Below are 15,220 nucleotides of genomic sequence, written 5' to 3'. Positions count from 1 at the left end.
CTAGTTAGTCTTTGTATGGAAAATTGCAATAGAGAAGTAATATGGGACCCTTAGGATGCTTGAAGGATGCACAATCACCCTTCAATAGTTCCTATTAAACTTAGTCTTGTCTGATACCCAAAACTATATATTTTTATTTATTATTTATTTTTATTTAGAAATCATATTTATCTGAAATTTGAGAGGTGATTGCTTTTTTATATATTGCATCAAATAAAATAATAAAAATATATTTGGAACAAAAAATCGATTAGATTATCTTGAAGCAACTGAAAGTTATTCTAGTCAAAATTTTTTGTATTATTTTTATTTGGTGGGCTATATAAAAATTCATCTACACATCAATTTTCCAATAAAGATAATTTATAAATTAAAATAAGAAATAAAACGTTTTGTGGTTGTTTGATGAGGCCAATCTGAACCATTGGAAGGATGCTTGTGCACCCATACACCATCCACATGATGTGCATACATTGAGCTTTTCTCAATCCCTCCTAAGTTTAATCGGTGATTAGTATCATTCATCTTTCATATGTGATTTTTTCTCTTTTAATCCTAAGGAACTATATTCACTTTCAAGAATGTAATATGATCCATATGACCACATATATGATCAAAATAGTCATTGCTCTTAAATGAATGGATAGTGAAGGAGAGGGATGGGTAACACGATTAATAGCTCCCTAACCTCTCTCTTCGCATCACCTCCATATATTGATTATATGGCAATTAATATTAATGATCATAGATTTTAATGAAAGTGTTTTTAGAAAGAGGCCATTTATCTTTCGTAAATGGAGGTCACAATCATTCTCATTCATTAGATGTCAAATTGGATGGCTTGGAATGAGTTATAAAGTTCGAAATTTTTTTTTGAAACTTTGTCTATTTAATGACACTCTTACAACCACTAATTTTTAAATTTAAAGGACATGAATGATTGTGACCTCTATATATAAATGGTAAATAGTATCTTTGTATCAATAACGATTTTATTTTCATATGGATTAAAAGACCTTTGCCTAAAAAGAGAAGTACTTGGTGAACTGACCGACTCATGTGTTTTATGGTTTTTGAAGGATTTAGGATCTAAAAATCATCCTAAATCACTTTAATCTATTCCATCTTAAATCCATAAATTTGAAGCAAAAAAAACACTACAAATCTAATGATATTTGAATAATTAATATAAACAATCCAAAACAAGTACAAAATAATAACTGCCATTGCTAAAAAAAAAAAAAAGTTTTCTTTTCCAGGTTTATGATTGTAGTGTCTTGATACAAACTTACAAAATTTTAAATCCAAAACCCATCTCCAGTATCGATTTTGAGGGTGCAATCACTATAATAGATGCGTCCCCAAATGCGCATAAATCGTACCCCTGGCGATGGTGCGTAGTCAATGCACTATTCAATTCAAGCTCCTTCCAAAAGTCCAAATTAGAGATGGATTTTGGATCTAAAATTTAAATGGTCGGTAGCCTCAACTACCACAAACATGAATCTCGAATAGTAGATTTCAAACCTTAAAATTAACTATATTAAACTTTATTTTACAACCATTTTTTCGGGCCATTCATTTTAATTCATTTAAAGAAATTTACCTCTATGGGTCTTTTGGGGCGTGTATTTGCAAAACTTGGTTATACATCAAATCCTAGGTATACAAATTCCGGATTTGTAAGAGATGGTTTTTAAGAATAATATCATCTGGATTAACCTAGTATATAAAAAATCCCATGTTTAGCTCACTAATACTACTACTATTGTATTATTATTATTATTATTATTATTATTTAATTTTTTTTGAAATAGTGACCATTTAAAGCTATTAATAAAACAATATTATATTATTGTATAATTATTATATTAAATTATATTATTTATATATACTACTACTATTATTATTATTATTATTATTATTATTTATTATTATTATTTATCATCACCATTATTAATATTAGTATTATTATAATCCTAATATAATGATATAGTAGGCAATGACAACAATAGCAGCAGCAGTAGTAGCAGTATCTGTTAATATAATAATAATAGTAGTAGTATATTTAAATGATCAATGTTTCCAAAAAATATTTTAAATACTAATTTAACATTAGTAGCAGCAATAATAATACTAATACAGATAAATATTATAATAATATAATAATATAATAAGTATAATAATTATATAATAATTTAGTTTCATTTTTTAAGTATTAGTATTATAATATTAATAAATGTTATAATAAAATATATCATATTTTAATATTCATATAATACGATACTAATATCTTATGATAATAAGATAATACTATAATATTTACCCAAAAGATACGATAAACTGTAATAAAAATATAATGATATTATATTTTAATATAATATTTATAATTTTGATGATATTTCATGATAAATATTAGAAATAATAATATAAACAACAACAATAAAATAATAATAGTGAATATTAAATATTAAATATTATAAATATGAAATAATGTCATTATTAAGGAGGGACATTCTAAGTTTGTTTTGAAATTAGCAAAACGCTCGTTTTGAGAGGTTTTGAAGACATAAATATCCAAGATATGATCTCTAAAGAACTACTTAAGGTTTGAATTTCATGTTTTTTAGTTTTATACTGGTTGAGATTACGATTTTTGAAATTTTAGATCCAAACCCCATATCTAAATTATTTGAAGGTGACAACATATTGATTAAATTTTATATAAATATTAGAATCATACACTATATGATCATTTACCTTTGATACAAAGAAATTACAAAACCCATATCTAGATTTTTTTTTTTTTGTGGAGTCGGCAATATCTAGATCTGAGCCTTTACGTAATGTCGGGCCTTGGAACCAAGTAACAACTACTGCCGGACTACCCTTTACATAGTGCCTGATCCCTGAAATCCAATAACATCTACTGTTGGACTGCACTCCTGATTCCTGGAATCCAGTAACATCTACAACTGCCCTTTGCAACTGCCGGACAGTACCGGAGCCCTATTGTCGGACCTCACTAGATAGTGGCGGAGTCCTACTGTCGGACCGCATGTCGGGGCCCTGGAATCAAGCAACAACTACTGCCGGACCGCCCTTTCATAGTGCCTGATCCTTGCCGGACTGCCCTTTGCAACTGCCGGACCACACTTTATATAGTACCGGAGCCTTATTGCCGGACCTCACAGTGCCGGAGCTCTACTGTCGGACTTTATACAGTACCGGAGCCCTATTGTCGGACCTCACAGTGCCGGAGCCCTACTCTCGGACCTCACTGTACACAGTGCCGGAATCCTACTGTCGGACCTCACTTTACACAGTGCCAGAGTCCTACGACCGGACCGCATTTACACAGTGTCGGAGCCCGGCAGGAGAGAGGCGTGGGTTAGGTAAAAGTAAGCCCTATTGTGGCAGGAGAGAGGCGTGGGTTAGGTAAAGTAAGCCCTATTGTGGGCTGAGAGAGAGAGGCGCGTGGGTTTAGTAAAAGTTAGGTAAAAGTGAGAGAAAAGTTAGGTTGGGTAAGTTGCCATTGTAGTTTTTTTTTTTTTTTTTTTTGTGATTTTCCCAATATATATTATGTAAGATTAACCTTGATATTGATAATTTTTTTTTTTAAAAATAGTAATTCAAAAGATTAGGATTCTTGGTTATATCTACGAGAAATTTCTTATTTAGTGTGAATTTCTAACCTTATCTATTATTATCTACTATCTTATCTTATCTTACATTATTAAGCCACATAGTTAGGGGTGGATACATGTCGGCTTAATTTATTAGAGGTTATAGAGCGACAAAGATTCTATATTCTAATTGGGAAAAGTTTATCTAGAGCCGAAGATCTAAACAATCAAATTTGAGCCTACCTCAAAAATTTCATTAGAAGAGATTGTTTTGATTCTCAAATATCTTCAAATTGATCATCTCGACATCAAGATATACGAACATGAGAAAAAATGGATTTTAAGTTTTAGAAATAGTGTATTTTGTAACACATTTTTAGACCGTCAATTTTCAAGATTTTTAACTTCTCATAGATCTGTCGATCTACACTATTTTTTAAACTTTAAATTTTATAAATAAATGTAAAAATTTATTTTAAAGGCAATCACAAAGATTTCCACTATTAAAAGAACATTTCTTGACAACTTTTTGAAGGTAGGCTCTAATTTGATTGTTTAGAGCCTAGGCTCTATACACAAAGATTTCCACTATTAAAAGAACATTTCTTGACAACTTTTTGAAGGTAGGCTCTAATTTGATTGTTTAGAGCCTAGGCTCTATACAAACCGCACCCATTGTAATTAGAGAGATAGATAGATAGATATGGCACGCTTAGAGAGAGAAATAGATACATATCAGTTTTCTATTTTCCATTTAGAGAGTGCTTAAATGTCTATGAGAATATTTATTATATATCTTTCTCTCTCTCCCGCTCCAACGATTCTCTCTCATCCATTTTTCATAAGAACTCCTCTTATCTATCAATGCAATATTTATTAGTTATCTAAATCTCAAGAAAAGGTAAAAAGAGGAAAATCAATTTTGTTATGAATTATCATCTTTATACATAATAATTATAGGCCATTAATTAAATATGCATGTAAATTATATCTATAAAGATTTTATTCTCTCTCCACAAGCTCTCTCTCCTCTCATTTATTCTCTTTTTCTCTCTCCCTCTCAACGTACTCTCTCTCCTTCGATGATCTCTTTTATGTTCTTTGCTCTCTCACCTATTCATTAATTAGATATACATGCAAAATATATTTATGAATATTTTATTCTCTTAATGTGATATCTCTCCCTCTCTCCTCAACATGGTTGCTCTCTCTCTTTCTCTCTCAATGTGGTCTCTCTTTTATTTGTTTTTGGACTTTTTTTTTTTATGGTCGGTAAAAAATAGTGTGCCCTATTTTGACTTAGGGACTTATGCATCCCATACCCTTGGACAAGGTAGAGGCTCTAAATAATCAAAGTAAGATGTACTTTCAAATAGGACCGAAAGAAGTTGTTTCAGTTTTTATGATGACCAGAAAATTTATTTTCATATTTAATTTTAAAATTTAGATTAAAAAATAGTATAGATTGAGCAAATCTATGAATACTTAAAAATTTTGAAAATTGACGATCTAGAAAATATATTGCAAGATGCACTATTTATAAGATTTGAAATCTATTTTTCTCATGTCCATAAATCTTGAGCTCGAGATGATCGAATTGAACGTTTTTCAGCATTGGAACAATATCTTCTTGTAAATTTTTGATGTGTGCCTTAATTTAATTGTTTAGACTTTAGAGCATCACCCTTACATAAATTTATATAAAATTTTCCTACCCTAAACTAGAAATAACGAAAAGGTTTAATTAATAGGGAAAAGTTTATATAGTGTCGAGGCTCCAAACAATCAAATTAGAGCCTATCTCAAAAAAGAAGAGGTTATTTTGATGTTCAAATATCTTCAAATTGTTTATCTCAACGTCAAAATGTATGGACATGAGAAAAAATGGATTTCAAGTTTTGGAAATAACATATTTTGTAATCTACACTACTTTTGAAGCTTTAAACTTTATAAATAAAGATGAAAATATATTTTAAGTCTATCACAAAGATTTCTAATATTGAAACTACATTTCTCTACACTATTTGAAAGTAGGCTCTAATTTGACTGTTTAGAACCTAGGCTCTATACAAACCACACCCTCAATATAGCTCGAAAATTAAGAAAAATACAAAGAAAGCCAAGCAACAAGCCGTTTTAGCAAGGAAGTCAAGTCAGCCGGATCTGTACGGCAAGCACAATACTTTTAGAACCTTCATATTCCTTCCCAACCTTTAATTATTATTATTTCATTTTGATATTCAATACAAGTACATTAATAGATAAGGTAATTAATCATTCATATAAATTATTAAATCATTTAGGAAAAGTATATAAGAAGACCGTAAAAAAGCTAAAATTACTCTATACTGATATGATTTCGACTGCCCTCAGAGTTTAAAAAACACTTCCCTTTGATTGGGGTAGAGAAATGAAATGGCCTACCCTAGCCACCCCATTTTCATGGGGCATGATCATACATTTGTGTCCTTAGGTCTTGTACAATTATTTATAAAAAGAATATACAATAAGGTTATTCATTTTTTATGTAAGGGGGGTTATAATTACTTTTAGCTGTTAGATGTATGGGCAGTTAGAAGTGTATCATTCACTGTAGTCAAAGTCTTGCGGTAAATTTTTCAAAGTTTGTCACAACTCCAAAATGTTAAATTTTCACATCTGATGATTAAAAATTATTATGACCTTCTTGTACCAAATAAATGATGTTAAGAAAAAGATTGAAAATCACCCCAAACCCAACCTTAAGAAAATGGCTATTAAAGTATGAGTACTTTTTAGCATTTTCCTTGGTTGACAATTCGTAACCTTTGATACAAGGAAACACAAAAAGAATACAAATAATCTCAATATTATATGAAAAAAATTCATACACTCTCACAAATAGTGCATAAATATGGTGGCAAAACAAAAAGAGCGATAAAAAAAAGAAAGAAGAAGATATATATTATAGATATGGTTTGTATTAGGCCAAGGCCCTAAATGAGCAAAGTAAGGCGCACATTCAAAAAGTATTGAAAGATTTTTTTTTTAAAACTGGAAATCTTTGTGATGGTCTGAAAATTAATTTTCATTTCTAATTATAAAATTTAAAGCTTAAAAAAACAATGTATATCGAGCATATCTATCAAATATTTGAAAAATCTTAAAAATTGATGGTATAAAATGTACATTACAGGATGCATTATTTCCAAGACTTGAAATCTATTTTTTCATATGTCCATACATCTTGAGGTTGAGATGATCAATTTGTGGATTTTTAAGCATCGAAACAACATCTTCTAGTGAATGTTTGAGGTGCGCCTTAATTTGATTGCTTAGGGCCTCGCCCTTATATAAACTTTTCCCATATATTATATGGATAATTGCATTCTTCATTTTCTAGGGTAGTTGGCTACTTCAAGTTTAATTGTGTCATGGTTAATAATATTATATCTCACTTTTTTGCCAAAAGTTTGTTTGCTCCCTCGGGAGCAAGCCGTCCAGTCACCCCGTTAGGTAAACCCAATGTGGGAGTACTATTAGGGACATCAAATTTTTGAGAATCTAAGCTCCTAACCTCAACCTTGTAAATAAAAAAAATCATTCAAATGTACTCTATATTTGCCTGGAAAAGAAGTATTATGAAATTAAAAAGAAAATAGCATTATGAAATTAAAAGGTTAGATTTAAACTGAACAGTTAGATCTAAGTATTTTTAAAAAATGCCCATCCGATGAATCAAAAGCCAACCTATTATCTGATATGGAAAAAATTGTCCTGAGTAGCTCTTTTGTTTGAGGGAGCAAGTTAATAATGTGACCCGCAAGAATACTGGGCTCTACTTTTAAATTTGTCTTGCTCCATTGTCCAAAGGAAGCTCACAACGACCTTTTAAGGGCTTCCCCCAAAATTGCCAAAAAAACGATCAAGGCACATGCATGTCAAGGGAGAGCAAAAGGGAGAGAGACTTATGTTGCACTATTACTAATGTCTAAGAGAAAGAGAAGATAGAAAGCAATGCATTACTAATGTAGAGAGAGAGAAGATAGAAAGCAATGCATGTATATACACATGAGGTATGTTGCACTCTATTGAGAGGGGGAGAGAGAGAGACTTGTGTTGTACTCTATTGCTAATGTAGAGAGAGAAGATACAAAGCAAGTGTAGAGAGAGTAAGACACAAAGCAAGTGCATATGTACATTCGTGAGGTAAGAGTAAAACACTTTCAAACTACTCGTTAGATTAAAAAGGGCCATAATATGGTGTTGGTCTGGCCTACGTAAGTCTTGGGAGGGGTGAGCTGGAGACGGTCCTATAATCTTGGCTTTTTATACATAAAGTGACCACTTACAGGACTCGAACCTGCGCTGTTTACTATTTTCAAAAAATAAGATAGGATTTGAGTTTCTATATGCTTAGATCTAACCATCTAAATTGAACCAAAAACTGAATCTTTCGACATTACTTTTAAGTGAACGGGCTTCATAAAATTGCAGTGTTTATTGTGAAGTTTTTGGGGGGTCTATTGCATTTACGACCATTAACTAGAGTAGAATCTTATTGGGTGAGAGATTTCAATTAGAGTAGACCTCTATTATTAGATAGAATATAGATTTCAAAATGGGCAGTTGTAAGAGTATTATTGATTAAACATAAAATTTCAAAAGAATAATTCTCTAACTTCGTTACTCATCCCAAGTCATCCAATTTGACATCTAATGAGTGGAAGCAGTTGTGTCCTCCTTATACAAAAAGTAAATGGGTCTCTTTGTAGACACCAAAATTTGGGAGTCTCATACTCTATTAAACTCGCACCTATAAAAAATATAAAAAAGCACTCTCAATAAAATAAAATGACTAAAATACCCCTAAAAGTTTCAAGGGTATTTGGTTATTGTATTTTGTCAAAAATATTTTTTTAATATTTTATTTAGGTGCGTCCCATTGAGATGATGCAATGTACAAATGTTCATGTTCATATAGTTACCAGGAAAAAAATTAAAAATAAAATACTCTGAGGCGTCTGCTCTAATACTTTGAGCCATCAGATCTAGATTGAATGGTTAACGACATCAGTTCTAGATTAAATGGTTAGTGGCTCACTAGATCTAAATTAGATGTCTGGATGAAGGGGGTCATAGAAACCTTTCCCTAGAGAATATAGATTAAGAGATAACATTCTAGAGACCACACTTTGGACAAATTAGGGTTTTAGGAGATTCTTGATAAATAAATTGGATATAGATATATGATTTGTGATTTTAAAGATGAGACACAATATGTAGTGAGGTTTATAAAAAGATATTTTAGACATGGATAAGATAACCACATGACATAAAGAGATAGAAATGAGAAAACATACGGTATTAAATATGGGGAGAGAGAGTTGAGATGTGAGAAGATAAAAATTAAAAGAGAGAGAAAACTCCCAAAATTTTAAGATTTGCTATAATTTTCAAATAGTCTTCTTTATTGATCTTCAATTTATATAAAAATAAATACACTTTTGGCTTACTTGATTAATTCTAAGATATTCATTTTTATAATTGAGTAAAATTTAATCTTCCTATTTTTTTAATCATGCCCTTAGATAAGAGTGATGTTTAAAATCTATGAGAGAATGCTTGGTCTAAATTCAACATTCCATCACCTTCTTCTACCAAAGGTAAAGAGTTAATCAAATCCCAAGATTTTAGAGGTGTTTCCTATGTCATCCATTCATATAAATGAACCTCTTTGTTATGGTAAAAAAAAAACAAAAAATATAAATGGACCTCTTTGTCAAAAAGAAACACGCACGGACACACACAATTTATAAATTTAATCAAATCCTATTATCATTAAGAACAACACTTTCCAAGATTTAGAGGTGTTTCACATGTCATCCATTAACCTGAATGAACCTTTTTGTTATTGTAAAAAAAAAAACAATAATGAATCTTTTTGTCAAAAAAAAAACACACACACACACACCATTGAACCATTAATAGGAAATAATAGAAAGGTATGAGCAATTTCTCATTGAATAATTTCACCATGTCCATGAACAAAATAGTCCACTACTTCAACAATCTAGTAATATTTGGAAAAAAGGATGCGGTTATGGTGGTAGCACCTCCACACCCAAGTCACCACACACTTCAAAAGGTTCACTCTTAAACTATTTGAAAAAATGGGTAGGGGTATGTCTTTGTCACTTAATTATCCAAAAAAGAAAACAATCTAGTAATATTTTTAAGCCACAATCAGACCAGTGACACCAACCAAGAAAAAAAAAAGTAAAATAGAAATAAAAATCTATAAACAACTTGGTGGTGTGACTACACCAGTTGCTTTCCCATTAGCATTCGTGCAAGAGGCCTGGGCCTTTTTTCCTTTGTAAGTAAGATCCACATCTTGCAATTCAATGTTATTGCATGGATTGCTTGCGTTGCAATTAAAGTTAATGGCCACCTTAGTTGTAGAACTTCCGGTAATGTTTTTGTACATCACATCACTTATCTTTATGCCGGATTTCTGCACGATAGTTACAAATTCTGTTCAGTGTGTAGGGTTTAGGATTCAGGTTTTTATTTAGTAAACTAGGTTTTAGAGTTTTTCTTTTAAAAGAATAATAATAATAAAAGATTACTATGACCTAAAGTACAACAATAAGCACATTTACGTTGCGCTATAGGCATGATGAAAAAAAACTAATAATAAAAGACTACCATGGCCTAAAAGTGCAACAATAAGCACATTTAGGTTAAGCTATTGGCTCAAACTCAGATTTATAATAGCAATTAGGATTTCCACAGATTTATAATAGCAAATAGGATTTCCACTTAGGGTCTTCTAACAAATTCAAGCTTATGCAGTGTTTGAAAATCGAACCGAACCAACCTCAGAAGGGCCGGTTCCAAGTAAGTGGTGAACCGGTCAGTGGGCAAAAAAGTATTAAAAAAAAAAGAAATAAAAAAAATCTAAAAAATATGGAAATTATATTTAAAGCATGACTAAACAAAACACATCCAAATGAAGTGGAAAATTAGTGAGAAAAATGAATTTTAAAAAATCGATTTGTGCCTAGGGTATTTTTGAAATGTTTAAAAAAGAGGGAAAAATGTAAAATAAGAACTTATGGTCAAAATGTTTTCTAGTCTTTGCCAAAATGATGAAAAAAAAAAAAATTTCAATAATACATTACAAACAAATCCTTTATAATGTGGGATTTTATATAAGTTTTTTAAAATATCATGCCGGATCACCAATACCGGCCAAAATTGGAACCAGACGAGTATACAAACACTGGGCTTGGGCTTATGGGCTAAAAGGTTATTGTTTTTTTTTTTAAATTTAATTTAATTTAATTTAATTTTATTTTGAGAATTGGGATTTGGGAGGTTTTTTTTGACTGAGAATTGGGATTTGGGGTTTTTATTGGTGAGATGAAAATAGGTTTTCTAAGTGGGTTGCACCAATTCGAATCAACTTGTCGGGTCAGTCGACCTAACCCTAATCCAAGTCTAAAACCTGCACACATACACAAACACGTGTGCACATACACATCTAGTCTAGGTTTGGGTAATCCTAGACCCCATCGAGTTCGCTCTGATTGCAGCCTTGGATCTTGTCGGGTCAGTCGACCTAACCCTAATCCAAGTCTAAAACCTGCACACATATACAAGCACGTATGGACACACATCTAGTCTAGGTTTGGGTCAATCCTAGACCCTATCGAGTTCGATCTGATTGCAGCCCTAGATAAAAGGAAATTTGCATACTCGAGTTCTCAAAATTGATAAAAAGCACTTAAAATTGATAAAAAGCACTTTTAAAATATTTGTCATACCTGATTTGGACAATGTCCATGTGGGCAGTATTTTTGGTCGATGATGATGGGGTTCTCCACATTGTTCATGACCACTCCATCATATACTATATTTTTCACAAAACCATTACTCTTTCGTGCAAAAGACTTTATCCTCAACCCATTTGTTGTCCCATGAAACACTACATTTTTCACTGTCACATTCTGCACGCCTGGTTCATCCAAACTATGTGCAAGGCTCCCAATGCTGCAATTTTCCAAATGTTTACATTTTAATATGAATAAAAACATATATTGTGTTATATAGTGCAAAAAAAAACATTACAATACATGTATATGTGCGTAATGACATAATCACAATATTTTTACATACATCATGCAAAAACACAAAGTTTTGTTCAAAAAGATAAAACATATATGTATGTATACTTATTTATGGGAGAGTACTCAATACGAGTGTTTGCCTTTGGTACAAAAAAGGCCATAGCCTATATCATTAATTGCACTCAAAGTCGAAAGGAAAAACTCTCTCAGCCACCCAACCCAATTGTATATCTGACAGATAGGGATGATTGTAACACTTTTGCACCAAAGGAAAATATCTTAATGTATTATAATAACTTTATTTATATATTATAAAAATTTTATTTATTTATATATTTATTATGAAAATTTACTTATTTATATATTATAAAAAATTTATTTGTTTATTTACTTATTACGAAAATTTACTAAAGTCTTTATATGTAATATATGTTGAACTATTTTCAAAGCAATGAAAATCTAGCTCTTGTTAGATTTGGTAGCCTTTCTTTTCTATGTTATTGTTCTGCAAAAGGAGAATTTGAAGAAGAGAGGATTAGAGCTCACAAATATTCAATATAAGTGTGTGATTGCCGATTAGAAACCACATGTTCTAATCAATATATACTTTAACCATAATAGGGGATTGGAAGTTAATAAAACTTTAGATGTCTAGTATACAAACTCATGACGTTATATGAAGCCCTCAAGCCCATTCCATGTTTAAAAACTCGGGCTTGGGTTTGGTCTCTCTATGGGTCCAAACCATAACACGACCAGTCTGACACTCGAGCCACTATGAAAAGATTAGGAAAATTGGACGATTCTCATTTCTTAAGCCTAGAACCGCCTCACTCCCAATCCGATTATACTAGTGAACCCTCAGTCAAACCCCGTGATTTTTTATTTAATGAGCCTAACCACTCAAAAAAGAAGCCAAACCCTAATCAAAACATATTATAAAGATTCTTACCTGATGCCATGTCCAGGCCCACAAGTCACTTGCTCAACATGCAAGTCGTGTGTTCCTGGTGAAATTGAAATACAATCATCTCCAGTTTGTATGCTTGCATCTCTTATGAGGACATCACTTGATCCATCAACGTGAATACCATCAGTATTAGGACTATTACCAGGGGCTCTAATCTTTATGCCATGAAGATTGATCCCCTTAGAGTTATCAAGAGCAATGTGAAACTTTTTGCTGCTCATTGATGTGAGGTTGTTCATTCTTACATTTTTGCAATTTTTGATAACTAGAGACTGCATTCCAAACAAAGAATTTACTTAGAAAATAACAAAAACAAGAATGACTTTTACTTAGAAAAGAATAGACTCTGTAAGTGAGAGATTTACTTTTAAAAGAGTAGCAAGCTTAAAGGGAAAAATGCCCAACTTTTGAGTTGTTTTAGGTGATGTACTTAGAAGTTTGTTCGATTTATCATTTTGTGGACCAATTATGAGAAATGCGGCAGTAGACACTATAATTACCCTAATCCACCCAGATTAGAACCCTAAGTACTCCTGAGGGACTTGCCCAAAAATCAGGGGAGTCCCCTAGATAATTTTCGACTCACTTAGAAAATTTTCAAGAAAATTAGCTCAAAAAAATCAACCCATCAATCCCAAAGGATAATTGGAGGAGAAACGATGTCCGAGGAGAAATGGTGTGACATCTGTGATCTAATATCAATAAAAAGAAAATTCATAAAAGCAGATATTTTGAAATTACTGAAAAAAGTTTGAACTGTTCTATTCCTAAATCCTAATATATATAGAAAATGGAAACCCTTGAACACAAATAATAATGAAAAGGTAATTATTTAAGTAAGATTGAATTTCAAATCCATAGTTTTAAATAAATGCATTGTTCATATCACAATAAACAAAGGACCTGGTTTCTAGTTTCTATGTTGCTAAGCCCCATATGTAGAAATGGGAGGCCTATTAATAAATCTATTTTTGAGATGGATTTTTTGACTTAATTTTTTAGGACATGTAGTCTTTAACATGGAGATCATGAATATGAAAAAATAGGTAAATTTTAAAAACTAGAAATAATAATTCTACTAAAAAAATATTTGGACCGTTAGTTTCCATTGTTTTTAGATGGAACACCTACTTGCATCGATCTTTAAGATGAATGCTTTATATAGATGGAAAACCTACTTGCATCCATCTTTTTGAATCCATCTTTAAACCTACTTGCATCCATTTTTGTAGATCCATCTTTAACTTTTTTTGGACCGCCAGCCCGCATAAAATAATTTTCCATAAAAAATGACTACAACTACCCATAACAAAAGGCATTGAAACAATTTTCCATAAAAAAAATGACTAAAACTACCCATAACAAAACGCATCCATAAAAAAATGACTAAAACTACTCAAAACAAAAAAAAACGTGAGAAAAAAATGACCGAAACAAAATGATTAAAACTACCCATAACAAAACAACCAAAGTAAATATTGATCAAAATACCTTTCAATACTTACTCTTGCACCCACAGGGCAATCTCCATCATCTTCTTTGCAATGCCAATAGGGGGCTCCCTTCCCATCTAGTACTCCACCATTGATCTCTAACCCGTCAATATTCTCAAACCTAAGCCATGATCCATCATCTACTTTGTTAATATCAGTAGAAGCAATCAAATTTCCTTCCAAATTTATGGTTATTTTTGGACTTTTGCATGGTCCACCAAAGATGGTCGGATAGAGCAGATAGTTTCCGACTGGAACATAAAGGGTAGTCGAGTCGTCGGAGTTGCAAGCCGATTTCCATGCCTTTGTAAAGGCACCGCTGTCATCAGATTTTCCATCAGCCTTCGTTCCAAACTGTGTAACATTGATGTCGGCACTACCGAGAGTGAAGAGGAGGGAGATAATGATAAGCAAGATGTACTTCATCTCCATTAATGGAGAGGGAAGAGGGAAGATCAAAACAGTGGAGATGGAGAGGGAAGAGGAAGATCAAAACAAGCTTTAATGGGATGAAGGGTTTTAGAGGAGGAATAGAAAACTACGTACAAAATGTGAGGTTGGGATGAAGAAGATGAAGAGTTTTAGAGGAGGAATAGAAAACTACGAAGAAATTTGAGGTTTTGAAGACGCATATCTATCCATAGAATATGATATGAGGTTGGGATGAAGAAGAAAGAGTTTTAGAGGAGGAATAGAAAACTACGTAGAAATTTGGGGTTTTAAAGATGCATTTCTATCCAATAGAATATGATATGAGGTTTGGATGAAGGAGATAAAGGGGCATAGAGGAATAGAAAACTACGTAGAAATATGAGGTTGTTGAGAGGGAAGGGATGGATATATGTCATATACATTTTAATATTTAAAAGAGATGTGGATGCAGGAGGGAATATATATATATATATATATATATATATATATATATATATATATATATATATATATATATATATATATATATATATATATATATATATAATATAAAGAGAGAGAAGAGATGAATATAATTGAAGAATG

General features: G+C 31.6%; 1 protein-coding gene across 3 annotated transcripts; it reads right to left on the bottom strand.

Annotated features, from left to right (window-relative positions):
* Nucleotides 1-9,595: 9,595 nt before the first annotated feature.
* LOC18429696 (polygalacturonase) lies at nucleotides 9,596-15,015 on the bottom strand. 3 transcript variants are annotated; one of them, XM_006838979.3, is made up of 4 exons: nucleotides 14,216-15,015; nucleotides 12,693-12,982; nucleotides 11,438-11,663; nucleotides 9,596-10,122 (listed from the first exon to the last, which is right to left on the bottom strand). In XM_006838979.3, the coding sequence occupies exons 1-4, from the start codon at nucleotides 14,633-14,635 to the stop codon at nucleotides 9,904-9,906; spliced, it is 1,155 nt and encodes a 384-aa protein (XP_006839042.1). In that variant the 5' UTR covers nucleotides 14,636-15,015; the 3' UTR covers nucleotides 9,596-9,903. The 3 variants fall into 3 exon arrangements, with proteins under 3 accessions (XP_006839042.1, XP_088705828.1, XP_088705827.1); XM_088849702.1 differs by lacking the exon at nucleotides 12,693-12,982; XM_088849701.1 differs by lacking the exon at nucleotides 12,693-12,982 and having other exon boundaries at nucleotides 9,789-10,122; nucleotides 14,202-15,007.
* Nucleotides 15,016-15,220: the final 205 nt, after the last annotated feature.

The sequence above is a fragment of the Amborella trichopoda genome, chromosome 10, assembly GCF_054954075.1.
Source record: "Amborella trichopoda isolate Santa Cruz 75 chromosome 10, AtrichopodaSantaCruz75HAP2 v2.0, whole genome shotgun sequence".
In the NCBI taxonomy this organism is placed as follows: domain Eukaryota; kingdom Viridiplantae; phylum Streptophyta; class Magnoliopsida; order Amborellales; family Amborellaceae; genus Amborella; species Amborella trichopoda.
Note: the sequence above shows the minus strand (reverse complement) of the source record. Positions and strands in the feature narration are given on the sequence as shown.